Here is a 13,598-nt window from a genome sequence, read left to right on the forward strand (position 1 = left end):
ACATGTAGCATGAACACTGAAGCATATCCCCTCCCTCTACTTCCCCTTCTTTTATTGTTAGGGTTTTTTGTTGCAGGGGTAGGGGGGAAATTTGGTGGTATTTATGTATTTTTTGTTCGTGGTGGTGGTTTTGTTTGTTTGTTCTTTAATTCACAGACAGGTTGTCCAGTAAAAGTATTTTTTCTTTCAGGCACCATAATAATGGGCTACAAGACTCACCTGCTACTACTACAGTTTTTGCTTAAAATATGAAGGCAAATTTGCCCAGATTAAAGCTTTTGAAACAATAAAAATGCTGTGCAATAGAAAGAAAGACTAGTGAGTGAGCTCCAAATATTTTCCTGCAAGCCCCACTCTTATTAATTAATACACAGGACTTACTGGAGGTAAAGGATTCTGTTGTGTGCCACACTGGGCTTAGCATCTCTGTTTTAATTACCTGCTCCTACAAGTCCCAGGAATGCAAGGATAAGGAGAGGTGATCCACTTGCAAAAACTCCAAAGCCAAATGTGAAGAGAGGAGAGAGGAGAACTGTGGCCCAAAAAAGAAAGTTTAGGAGGGTCCATGGTCTCCTAGGAGGTTTAAACTTCTTGCCAGGAAATATACCTTCCTGATTATACATCTCTTGCAAAGCATCCTGGAGGAAAGATAAAAGAAAACAGGTTCATAAAGTTTGAACCAAGCAGCCCAAGATTAGTCAGCTCCAGGACAACATCAAGGACAGTATCTGTGGTACAAACTCATCAAGAGTGCACAGCATCCAATTCCATCTCCTGTCACTCATTTGGGCATTTCTGTTGACCATCCAAGTGACCTTTAAGCCTTTTGAAGGCAATTTTGGTACCATCAAAAACTGAAATGTTATTGTCCTCTCCACTACCAAATACCTTCATCGTGCCTGTTAATTGCTTAGGAATTTGGGACAGCTTCAGGCCAGAGACCAGTTCAGACACTACCAACCCTCTTAGCTGGGTGCTTTTCCTTTCTGTTTTTGCTTCCATAAAGGTCAGCATGATTCAGCAAAGCACAGCAGAAAAATGCTGTATGGAGAGCCAGGAGGGAAGGAAGGACAAGGCATGAGCTGAGAGCAGAGACAGCACCACACCAGCCCTAATCCCAGCGCTGCAACTGAGCCACTGCATCCCAAGCTGAGCCTGCAGAGGTGCAATCCTGGAACACATCACTCAAAGGAACAGGGTGCCCACCGCCTTCCCTCAGTCTGTAAGATTGTTCTTTAAGGTTTCCAAGCCATTACCAAGGATGGCTCAAGTCTGGCTATTTCTTGTTTTTTTAATTTCTTTTCTTTTTTTTAAATTTCCCTTACAAAGGGCTGAGAAGTGCAAGGCGTTCCTTGCCAATAACAGCCTTTTGAGGACACATCTTCTGTGCAGGAAGAGGATTCCAGTTACAAAGTCATTGCAATAAATGGAATGAGAGAATTCCAGTTACAAAGCATTGCTAACACTTTAAGATCAATATGTATAATGCCCATGTCCAGAAGCAATACCTTCCTGTCAACGTCTCACAATGAAGTTGAACAGAAGTACAGCCAACATCAGGAGGGATGAGAGAAATCAGTGTCACATTGCACCAGGGGAGGGTTAGATTGGATATTAGGAGAAAAAAACTTTTATGGAAAGGGTTGTAAAGCTGTAAGACTGTCCAGGGAACTGGTGGAGTCATCATCCCTGGAAGTGTTCAAAAAACCATATGGATCTGGCACTTGAGGACATGGTTTAGTGGTGCACGTGGTGGTGGTGCTGGGGTGACAGATGGACTCTGTGTTCTTGAAGCCTTTTCAACCTCAAAGACTCTTTGGTTCTATAAATCTGCTAAGGGCAGGTGGGGGAGAGGATGATGAGCTACAGCTCTCTGTAAGATAACCTCTCTCCTTAACTGAATCAGAGTTCAGATATTCCATCAAATTAGGCTGAAATAAATATAATGAAACTCAGAACAACTTGCTGCCTACCTAGAGACTGAGCATAAGTCTGGCAATGCTGCAGCACAGGTCACCACAGCTGGGGAAAGCCCAGGATACTTAAACTTTCTGTGCTCTGCTGTCTTTCCACAAAGATAAGCAACACAGAAATCAAGATACACTTTTCAAGTTCAATAATCCGCCACTTAGGACTGGACAACAATTACAGCTCTCTCCTACTCCCCACAGAAGTGTTAAATCTGTGGTCGAGAAAATAACCATCTAAGGTTAGAAAAAGAAATGACACAAGGAAAAGCTCAGAGCCATCTGAAGGCACGCTGGGCATGTGCTCTATCAGTCCCTGCCGTGGGACTGTCTGTCCCAGGTCACACACCACTGCAGAAGTATTACCAGGAGGCAGAAGGAAAGTGACAGTGGGAGAAAAATGAAAGCAAAGAAAAACTGCAGCTGAAAGCCAGGACCGGCTGTCCCTGACAGACAGTTATCACTCTTCTCAAGTGCCTAAAAACACCCACAGGGAAAATGGAGCTTTTAGAAACACATGACAGAGATCCAAGAGCTGAAAAATGTAAAAAGACAGTGGACTGTTATTAGTCTTCCACAGCTCAGGCATATTTCTGAGTTCTATTGTGCTTCCTGGCAATTTGAGACCTCACTACCCAGCCCTCTGCTGCCAAAGGGGCTCCTCTGTCCTGCTCCTTCCAGCACTTTGAGGGATGGCTGCTTAATTATACATAATATCCTCTCCATCCAGTGCAAGAGCATGTATTACTCACTGCCTTAATACACTCCCCTGTGCAACTCCCAGAAGACAGAAAAGAAAGCAAAGCTATTTACCTTTTCCTGGTAAAGCTTATGAAGCCAGTTTGCAGCTTCCTTTTCATCTTGAGGGATAGCTTCCAGAGGAAATCTCCTAGTTTAGTAGAGAGGTTAAAGAATGGAAAGAAGAAAAACAAACAATAAAATAATTAAGGGAAGATCCAGGTATTTGATTTTATCCCTCTGCTAGGGAAGATCTTCCACTCACTGAAGGGTGTAAATCACAGGCAACACTGTCACTGATGGCAGAGGTCTTAAACACAGAGAACTGGGACTTAAGAATCTGAGAACTGGGTGCTATTTAAGACAAAAAAAACCCCTCAAAACTGTACAAGCTCCTGTCAGTTTGAGAGCACTTCAGTAAAATAAGCATTTCCCATTGAAACACTGTTCCTTCTTCACCAGACCCACCACTGGCTGATTCCTCCTGAGCTCAGACTGAGGCACTCAGAGCTGGGAAAAGAGAAGCAAGTGGGAAAGAGTAACTGTTTGTTACATTTTGGTAGTGAAAGCCCTATTTTGGAAGTAATGGGAGAGTAATGAACTAAACATTCACTTTATACCATCTCTAAGGAAAACATCTGCAGTGAGTGCACTTGTCCCTCTTTGCCTCTGCAGCCCCACAGACTGAGGCACAGAGTTCTGGGGGTTTGTGACAATTGTGCCCAGTGCCAGCCCTGGCCTGACCTCACTGAGAACAGATGCCTTGTCAGAGCCTCTCTGTAGTGGTGAAGAGCCAACCATTCCTCTGCATTCTTTTATTTTCTGAGACCCTTCCAACCCAAACTCCTCTGTGATTCTGTGAACATGCTCTAACACATCTCTGATGATTTCTGCATCCCATAAGCCAGCTGAACACCAGATCTGGCATATTTACTTACATGAGCTCTAACAAGAGAAACTGCTCAATTCATATAAATAATGCTCTATAAAAGCTCCGTGGAAAGTCATTTGCCGAAAGCTTTCTGCTCAAGCTGTCGTGGTGTTGCTGTCACCACTAGAGGGGACTCGCAGCAATAACACTGGGTGATTTCCTGATTACTTCCTCTGGAGGCAGTCAGGAGAAAGACTGGATCCACTGCAGAGCTAAGCTGCTTACCTCTGCACAGGTAACTACGTCTGCACATACCAAGAACAAGAACTTATGTGCTTCCCTTCTCTGAGCTACAATAAGTCTGCTAGCACAATAAGGACATGCTCCAATTTCAGCAAAAAAAAAAATCTGTAAAAATAGTCTCCTTACTCTCATAGCTTCTTCCCCAAAACAGAGAAAAAGTGTAGAAAAGCAGCTTGAGAATACTCATTCCATCCACAAACATTTTTTATATCAAAATTATCTATGCACGGTAGGGTACAATTAGTAGTTTTATCTGGCAACATCCTCCTCAACAGAATTTTACAAACCCAAACCTCTTCTAACACTATTGAAAACTACATTTTTCTTCTTTCCTCCCATTACCCTACCAAGAAATGAAATAAAATTGCGCCTCCATTAGCAAGAAAGGATATTCAACTGAAGGCTGCCACAGTTCAGTGTATAATTAATAATTATACAAATGTGCATCCGTGCATGTGCACCCCAGATCCAGCTAGATATCCTACATGCATCTGCCATCAGTGTGGAACTGCCTGACCAGCTGTTTTGCTAGCTGGCAAATTGTCTGCTCACCTTCCTCATCAGGAATATGTCTGGCAAGTGTAAATAGTGCAAAGGAAACCCTTTGCAAATGAGCAATGCCATTTCTCTGTGGACAGCTCCACAGTCATCTTTTCAGCTGAGAGACTAAAATGTTGTAGATGTTGCAGCGACACAAAGACCCAAGGCCAGAGGGGAAAGGTGTGAGGGGGGAGGAGAAAGGCTCTTTTGTTTTGGTTTGGTTTTTTTTTAACTTTTAAAAATCAAGCATCAACCTCATCACCAGAATACAGCAATGTTTTCCAAAGGGTGGGTGAAGCCCCCAGAGAAGCAGAAGCAAGCTGTCCAAAGAACTGTGGAAAGAATAACCAGGTCATGTCTCAGGTCCAAACACAAAAGGGAAAAGAAGAAATTCAACAGGATTGGTAGTTTCCATGACCACAAGGAAGCCTTTAAAGCAGAAGGCAGCAAGGAGAAAGCAAGAAAGAGAAGGGGAGGGTGTGCATGCAAATGTGTACGTGCTGCATGGGGTTAGGTGTTAGCAGCTGCTCTTTGAGGCAAAGGAACAGCGAGGAATGTGAGCAATGTCCCACCTCATTCATAGGATGTCTGAATTTCAGCATTTTTTAATTTTTAATCTGCTGATCAAACCATGTGAGTGAGGGCGAGAAACTGGCATGTAAAGGAGCTTTACATCCCTTACTACAAGGGACCACTGAAGCTGAAGGACAAGGAGAAGTGGACTACAGGAGAGGAAATTACCCTCTAAAATCTGAATACACTTCAGTGTGCCAAATTACGCATCCTAGGGCTCACCTCTATCAGCATATGCTCACCTTACACACATATCTGCTTCATATTTCTTTCCATAAAGAATTCCTAATAAAGATGGGTTCTTGTTTCCTCTGAAATTTAGTGTTACATCATACACTGCTGAAACTGTTAAAAAAAAAAAAAAGAAAAGAAAAAAAGAAAACAGGGCTGTTACAGTAGCAATTCTGGCAAGCACCTTCTGGCATCCTTGCTTGAGACAGCAACAGAGCCTTGTGCAAGCCTTGCACTAATGATGTCAGAGTCCTTCGCTATTTTGTGTTTACACATCACATTTATCTGCACCAGACCCCCGACACTCCCAGCTCTGTAAGACACCAGATGACTTGGTGAACTAAGCAACATAAAAAGCTTTTTAGTGCTTTTTTAAGACTGGTATCTGACAGTTCTGTGGCAATTTACAAACTACCAGCTGACAGGCTGTATCCTCATCACTGCCAGCTCACTAATTGTAGCGAACAACAGAGCAGACTATGCTGTGCTACACAGTGTGATAAATAACATTACAAGTGGCGCAAAGCTTGGCAGTACCTGTTCCCCTGAGACACTGGACAGCAGTGGTGAAACCTTTGGTTCTGGGCAACAGGTGGTATTTCAGTTTAGGCAACCCCTTGGATTCAGCTACTTTCATACTGATGCGGTGCTTGGTCTCTGTGAAACGAGTTCCTTCACAGTACAGCAGAAACTGCGCAAGACAAAAGCAAAAAAAAACCACCCCAAGGATATCTTGAGATATCAAAAGAAATCCAGCAGTATACTGAAAATTTTCCCAAGGTAAACGTACATGTGCACACACTTCAATTGTCTCATCTCTTCACCAAGTAGTAGCTGTAAGCACCAACTCCCAACTCATTTACCGTTACCTTTACATTTAACAACACTTGTACCAAATTTAAGGTGACAAAAAAGACAGCCCTAATTGTGGCATTTCGAATGCACAGAAATTAGGAAATTGATTCTCTCAAGTCAATTTTAATCATGATTTCAATTACCAAGCAGGAAGTCTTGATTTAAATAATCAATGCTAACTACATTTTGCACTTATATTTTCTAGTTGTTTTCCCTAGAGACTAGTCCTTGGTTCTCAGTTGTGGAATCATTAAAATGTATAGATTTGAAGCTCAAGTTCAGTCTTCAGATTTTATAACTGGTAGGTTTTTTTAATGTTTTTTTCATTTCTTCCCCACACTAATCAGGAAGATATATTCAACAGAACTCATATCCATATATTCAAGCAATTAAGTAGCTTAAAATACATTCTCCAGATTCTTACTTTTTCTACCTTTGTAATGGTAGAAAATTACAGTGCATTCACAATATTCTAGCTGAGGCTTAATGTTTCACTATTCATTTTAACAAGCTGTACTGGATAATGCTGAAAACCCAGTTAAAATGCATAAAAAGCCTCTTAATGTTTTATAAGCCAAATAATTGTACATTACATGTGCTGCTATAAAAGCAAAACTGAGAATTTATCAAAACCTTTTCATTCAAATTTCTAAGAAGGTTAATGGATTGATTACACCACTGTGCTGCTGCAGTGAAGTCTAACAGCATTGCACACAATGAAACAGAGACGTTTTACCCTTGATTTTAAATAGTGTCAAAATAAAAAGGAAAAAAATGTAACTGCAGAAGCAGATATAAGGTTGCCATTTGTTCTCTGAGACTTTTTGGGAAGCCTCTAATTTCACAGATCAACGAACACACTAACAGGAACTTTCAATCAAAATCCCTGGTCTGTGCAGTCAAATTCACTCACTTCTCCAAAAAAGATTTTTGTTGATGTGTCTTTCCAGCCTACCTCAGAAGATGTTACACAGATGGAGTAAGCAAATATAGGCTTTTTAATATGTAAAAATAAGTCTGGATAAAATCGTTAAGCATCACACAAGCCTGATTTATAAATTATTCTCAAGCTTCTGAACTGTTTCCCAGATGGCTCCCCTTACCAACAGGCAAACTGCAGTTTTCTACCAGCATATCCCAAAAGACCTCCTGAAACAGAGGATGGCTCTTCCCTGACAACACTTGGAAGTGAGCACACCTCCCGACACATAAAGCCACAGGCACCAAACTGTCATGTTTCACTTCTAGCAGCCAATACCAGAGGAGGGGCTCAACACTTACCCACATATATTCAGGATAATCAGACAAACGCTTCAATCCCTCGATAACTGTATCTCTGTCCTCTTCCCATTTCCTTTTGCAGAAAACAATCTCAAGGAAGTACCACGTCCAGCCGATTAGGGGCACATATAGCAACTCTCTCTTAGCAAGAACTTTGGAACTCTTGGAGAAAAAACAAAAATGACAAGTCAAAAATGTCATTTGCCGATTTGTGCAACGAGGTCAAACACATTAAAGCTAAGATGATGGAGTTGCACCTGGGAACTTACATGCAAAGAAACTGTTTATAGAAGGGTTTTAAACAGACCTATCACCCTGCAGAGGAAGGGAAAGCTCGTGGCCCACGTACCCCCAGCACTCCAAAGCGCTCCGTCATCGTCCAGCCGCACAGGAAGTCGATCTCAAAGTTGTGGTTCAGGATGATGATGACGTGTTCCTTCCCAAAGGTTTTCACCGTGGCCTCGTCTGAGAACAGGGTGCACTCTGTGCCTGACCACCATTCCAGCAGCATTACCAACTCTAGCAAACATGATGAAGGTGGAGAGTGGAGTTAGGGGTACCCCTTTCAGAAAGCATTTAGAGTTTCACGCTCAGCCCCGTTCACTCCTCAGCCTCTCCCAACACTGTCACCTTCCCAAACCTACCCAGCAGAGATGAAACAAAAGCTTGGAATGGTACAGAACAAACCACATTACCATCCCTAAGCAGTATTTAAGGCACCAGACATATGCATTATGGATAATTCAGCAAGTTTTTTATCAGCGACAAGTTTGGGCACTGCATTACAAATGCAAAATTTCACGACTGCTGGAAAAAAAGCCCAAAGATTTTTATGCCCGAAAACAGACTGTGGAGCTGTTGATTGCTCCACTAAATGAGCCCAGTTCCTCCCAGGTGGAATACAAATTATGCACAGATGCAGCCTAATGTTTTCACTCCACATGAACCAAGCCTTAAGGAGGTAAACAGACCAATAAAGGTCTTTTAAAGGGATGCAGTGACATGGATCTTCTGTGATAGATTTTAATATTAAAACACAGGGCGCTCTAATTGTTCTGCATTATGATCATCGACACAGAGTTAAAAAGAGCAGAGAACTGAGCTAATTTATCAAAATACTGGGCAAAGACAGGAATGGTAAACTGTGTCTTTCTTTTACCGCAAAAGAATGATCCCTTTTCCCTCCATTTATATCAACTTTAAAGTATCACAGCAACTCTTATTCCACCCTGAACATTTGTTACCCTTTCTTATTTTCCACCTCCCCTTTTTTCATCATAAAACCCCCTGCCACTTAAATTCAGCATGCACTGACTGTAGTTGCTATGGTTAGCTTCTTCCCCTCATTTCAGTACACCGAGGCAGATGGAAGGCATTGCTTGCATCATGGGACAACTATAAAAAGTACGAGAATAGTTCATCCTCCCAGTAGGAAGATTTGCTTCCCTGCAAACCGTAGTCATTGGTATTTTCTCATTTCAATGAGATATGGATGAAATAAAAACGTGGTTGCACAAATATGGCAGTTAAAAGAGTCCAACCCTCCCCACACGACTGCACCTGCAGGGTTCCCCCTCTGTTCCCACTATCGGGCTCTGCCAGGAGGTTTTTCAGCTTCCCATTGCCCATTGGGAGATTCTGGTTTTGCCAAACAGGGCAGCACCTTCCTGCACAAAGGTTTCAGATCAGTGGGATCAGACAAGGTCATCTGTCCATACTGCTAAACAAGAGTTTGGGATCCAGTCTTGCACCATACCAGAGAGAAAGCAAACACAGTATTTAGATGAGTAATGGGGAAAACCAGTCCTGGCCTGCTGAGGGATACAGAGCTCACCTAGTTTGGATTTCCTTCCACTCATGGCCACTTACCCACCAGGTTATTCCTCTGTATCACTTTCAGCACTTGCTCAACTGAAGGCACAACAAAGTTACACACCTTGCTGGCCAAGAGAGCTTGATCATGGTCTCTGGAACTGGAAATATGGCAAAGGAAAGACAGAATTGTCTTGTTCCTTTACACCAGGTACAGGTTTCTATCATTGCTTCCCAGAATTGCTTGCTTTGTGACCATTTACTTTCCTTTCTCTGTTTATTCTGGCTCAGTAAAAGGGGAAAGAGGACAGCAAGAATGTCCTCAGAGCACCTTCCAAGCAGGTGGTCAGGAGAACAGAGCAGTGGTACCAAACACATCATGGTGCTCTGAGCAATTTTCCCTTTCCCCCGCTGAATGTGTACCAAGGAGGAACCTGCTCTGGTACCTGCTACATTTTTTTAAACAAATTATAATCAGCTGGGTGTGTTTCTTCAAAATCAGGGGGAAAAAAATCTGCAGAGGTTAGTGTGGATGACTTTCTGCAGAACATTTCTTTCACCTTTCTCCCTAAAAGAAGGGAGGATTTGCCAGAGTTCATACTGAGAGAGGAGGGCTGACGAGCCGAAGGATTAACAGGAGGAAACAGATTGTCCCTTACAAGTGTGCTGACAAATGATGCAATTATAACCAGGAGTGGGCTCATTTCCTTTTTTCGGTGAGTGGGCTACAGCTCCTTTGTGTGGCACTGATCCTGCCAGTGCTACAGCAAGAACATCCTTCTGAATGAAGGAATGGGAACACCTGCACTGCCCAGGAGAGTTCCTAAAGGGAACAAGGAACACCTGACTTCAACCACTCCCTGTGGCTGGGATTCCCACACACCAAAGCAGGTGCATTTACAGCCTCACAAGCCCTCCAGAAACAAAGCAGACAAGAGGCACAGCACATCCCTCAGCTGAAGTACCAACATTTGAGAGGTCGTTTTTGCAACCAGACTAACCCAAACACGCTGCACTCTCCAAGGGTGCAACTCATCTGAGAGGAGCTGATGTGGGGGAGCTGCAAGTACAATCTACCTGTCACGAATTTATGGGTTTATGTTGGGGCCAGAGCCTGAGACACTCCCTTCTCCAAATGTCTGTCAGGAGCATTGGATAGAGTGTCTCTCCCTCCCCTTTGGAAGCTGGGCTTAATGTGTTTGAGAGGAGACACGGTAAGAACAGAGCCTGGTTTTCAGTAGAGAGGCACATCCAGGATAACCTGGGTATCCCTCCCTGCACACTGATCCTGTGCCAGCTGGGCAGAGCAGCTTCTCTAACAGACCCCCAGCCCTAAACCACAAACAGCTTGGAGAAAGTGAGCAAAATGTAGCATCCAGTGCAGAACACCAGCCTCCAGGTTCCTTGCCAAAAGGCTTCTCCCTACTGAAATATATTTCATTATGAATGGCAACACTGGAGCTCCTGCATTTACACAGCTATCTAAATTGCTATATATCACAATTGAAGAGCATATTCTGTCAGTTCTTCCATTACAGGCCATCAGCTCTCTGCAATCCCACATAACATTTACATTAATTTTCATACTTTAATTTCCCAGTGTGTTAATTTTTAACAGGCTATACACCAGGGGTTATCTTATGTACAACCCAACTATCTACTCAGCTTCTCCAAACCTCTTTGAACAATGCTGTGAGTTATTTCCAGTGTTTAGAGGATATAAACCAGCAGCATTTGAAGTGTGATTTTTTTCATGCACAATGCTAACTAGAGCCTGAGCCCAAAGCCTTACAGGAACAAGCAGCTCATATCCTCAGAAAAGCCTAACTATTAATGCAGCAATAATTTTCAGCATGAGATCAGATTCGAGATTATTAAAAGCACAAAGAAATTCTTACAAGAAAATTAAAAACTCCTGTATGTCCCCACTCTCATCCAACCAAACCCATTTTGAAGTTTCTACTGAGCTCTTCTATTACAATATATTTTTTGTGACAATTTGCCTGCTAGTCTATTTAATCTCCTCTCTCCTGCGCTTCTCAGTAGGCAGGACAAAAAGCACAGTAAAGGCAGGGACAACAAGCTTAAGAAGAGGCTGAACCAGACACCTCAGAGAGTTTCTGTTGGTGATACGTTACATCGATGATTTATGAAATGTGGGTGCCTGTCAGTGGACTGCTGAACTGTAATTTCAGTGTTCGTTCTGGTGACTCATTTACCCAAAGTGGGAGTTGGATGCTGAGCTGAGCACTAAGGGAAGTGGCCGTGCATACTGGGAGGGGATGGAGAATGGAAACAGATTAGATGATTCAGTGCTGAAACAGGAGGTGATATTTGGGCTAAGGAGCCTTCTAAACACTCTGAAGATTTTCAGAAACCCAGCGCTCTGTTAAGCTCTGTGAGGAAAAGATGACATCCACAGGGAGGAAGTTTTGCAAAGGTCTGAAAGAGGAGAAGAAAGAAGCTGCCCTGAGTGCAGAGCTGACCCACGGGCAGAAGAGGAAACACAGACAAACTGCTCACAAGAGGAGACCCTGGCCTCAGAGACGGGCACTGAAGGGTGGAAGGGGGTTCTGAAGTTTGTCACACAGTTCAGCTGCAGAGACATCTACAGACATACTGTAACACAGAGCTCTCCCTCTGCAGCCCACACAATAAACTCGGGCTCCTACATGATTAAATTGCTCATATGCTCAGCACCTGAGCCAGTCTCACAACTGCCCCTTAGCACAGCTGCTGATACTGGAAGAAGATGGCATTGAGACAGAAATAACAACTCCTATCAGTCCAGATAAGGTTGGAGGTGCAGAGGAGCTTTACTTCCCACTTTTTTTTGAATGACAGAGTGACAACACACATCAGACCATTGACTTCTTCATGATTTCCCAGCATTCCAGGAAAAAAAAAAAGGCTGTTCTGACCTGCTCTGAAATAATCTACATCTAACTTACAATTTCTCTCATCACTGTGTGCAAACAGATACACGTGCATATATATATATATATTTTTTTTTTTTGGTTAACAGAAGCAAAACCAAGAAAAGCCCCTCCCCAGCCCCACCCCTGTCCCTCCCATCCCAGCATACTCACGGCTCCAAAGGGAATAGGCAAGGCGACAGTTTACTCGGCGATAAAGCTGCTTGTTGATGGGCCAGAGGACCAGCGTGCATAGTTGAATGAAGTTAATGATCAGTCCACTGACGACAAAGACGAACCCAATGAGGAGGTGAACTATGAACTGGGTCTTCAGGAAGGCAATGAAGCCCATGATAACCACTCAGAAGCGTTTGCAAGGGCCGTCACTCAGAATAACTGTCCTGAAAGAGTTAAATGGAGATAAATAAAGAGTTAAATGGAGGATGGATTTACAAGCTCTGAGGAAGGGCAAAGCAAAAGCCCAGAAACAGTCCAGGCTCATTCATTCAGGAGGAACCCAACCCAATAAACACCGTGCTCTCCAAGCCTGCCTCACGCAGGTCTTCACACAATAAACTGGTGATGGTGCGAATCCCTGCCCAAAATAGGAAGGAATCATTATTTACAATTTACAGCCCACCAGGAAGATTACTGTTTGCTGAAGAGACTAATCTCACACCTCTCTTCAAACAAATACCACATAATTGGGAGTTAATGCTGGGAGGAGCACAGAGCCCTGCACTCCCAGGGAGCCCTGATGGGCAAACAGGGGCTGTATCTTTAGGGGTGCTGTCCCGAACTGCAACAGGAGCTTCACCCTGCAAAGAGCAGGGCTGGTCACACACAGCGTCAGGCTGGCAAACACTGATGGAAATGGAAATCAGGTATTCCCACATTCAAACCCCATGCTGGAGCAGGTTTAATAACTTCTCACTTTGTCAACCCGCAGTTCTGTGAGCAAATATTCCAGTTTAGTGTTGGGGAAAAATGCAAAATGATAAAAAAGCCTTAGGCTACGTAGCGGTAGAAACTATGATATGGAAAGGGCATTGGTGCAGAATCCTGATTCCACTGAATCAGCCACAGAGCACTTAGCTCTGAGCAAGCGCTGTGTTTGTACCAGGTGCAGAAAGACTGGCAAGGTCTGAAGCAGCAGGATGCCACAGGAGCTTAGAGAAGCCTGATCCACTACAAATCCTGCCAGCACAACGTTGACCCAGCAAACTGCATTCACCAAGCCGCCCAACTGAGTTTACTGCAAACCCCACGTTATCCAGCACTGGCCTGTTTGACCTGCAGGGTGCTGGAAGCCCTGCAAAGCCAGCCAGGCTGTCAAACCACGGCCTCGAGGTCTCACCCAAAAAATAAAAGCTTGGCCCTGATATTCCTCCACAGCCACAGCTTGCTGATGCTTTGCGTGCTCAGCTTTTAGAAGTGTGGCAAATGACCAGATCAAGCAGGAGATGGTAACAAATACTTTTGATAAATCAGGCGTCCCAAGGTGATGTGCAC

At 43.5% G+C, this 13,598-nt stretch overlaps 1 protein-coding gene across 12 annotated transcripts in view; it reads right to left on the reverse strand.

Annotated features, from left to right (window-relative positions):
• AGPAT3 (1-acylglycerol-3-phosphate O-acyltransferase 3) overlaps positions 1 to 13,598 on the reverse strand; it is an 86,391-nt gene that overhangs the window by 3,282 nt on the left and 69,511 nt on the right. For all 12 annotated transcript variants that reach the window (XM_040056992.2, XM_040056994.2, XM_040056998.1 and 9 more), the window contains 7 exons: positions 12,261 to 12,487; positions 7,709 to 7,878; positions 7,360 to 7,521; positions 5,761 to 5,914; positions 5,235 to 5,337; positions 2,781 to 2,856; positions 440 to 638 (listed from right to left, as the gene is read on the reverse strand). In XM_040056992.2, the coding sequence (XP_039912926.1) occupies positions 440 to 638; positions 2,781 to 2,856; positions 5,235 to 5,337; positions 5,761 to 5,914; positions 7,360 to 7,521; positions 7,709 to 7,878; positions 12,261 to 12,438 (1,042 nt within the window). In that variant the 5' untranslated portion in view covers positions 12,439 to 12,487. The remainder of the gene's footprint in view (positions 1 to 439; positions 639 to 2,780; positions 2,857 to 5,234; positions 5,338 to 5,760; positions 5,915 to 7,359; positions 7,522 to 7,708; positions 7,879 to 12,260; positions 12,488 to 13,598) is intronic.

This window comes from Hirundo rustica, chromosome 2, assembly GCF_015227805.2.
Source record: "Hirundo rustica isolate bHirRus1 chromosome 2, bHirRus1.pri.v3, whole genome shotgun sequence".
Taxonomy (NCBI): domain Eukaryota; kingdom Metazoa; phylum Chordata; class Aves; order Passeriformes; family Hirundinidae; genus Hirundo; species Hirundo rustica.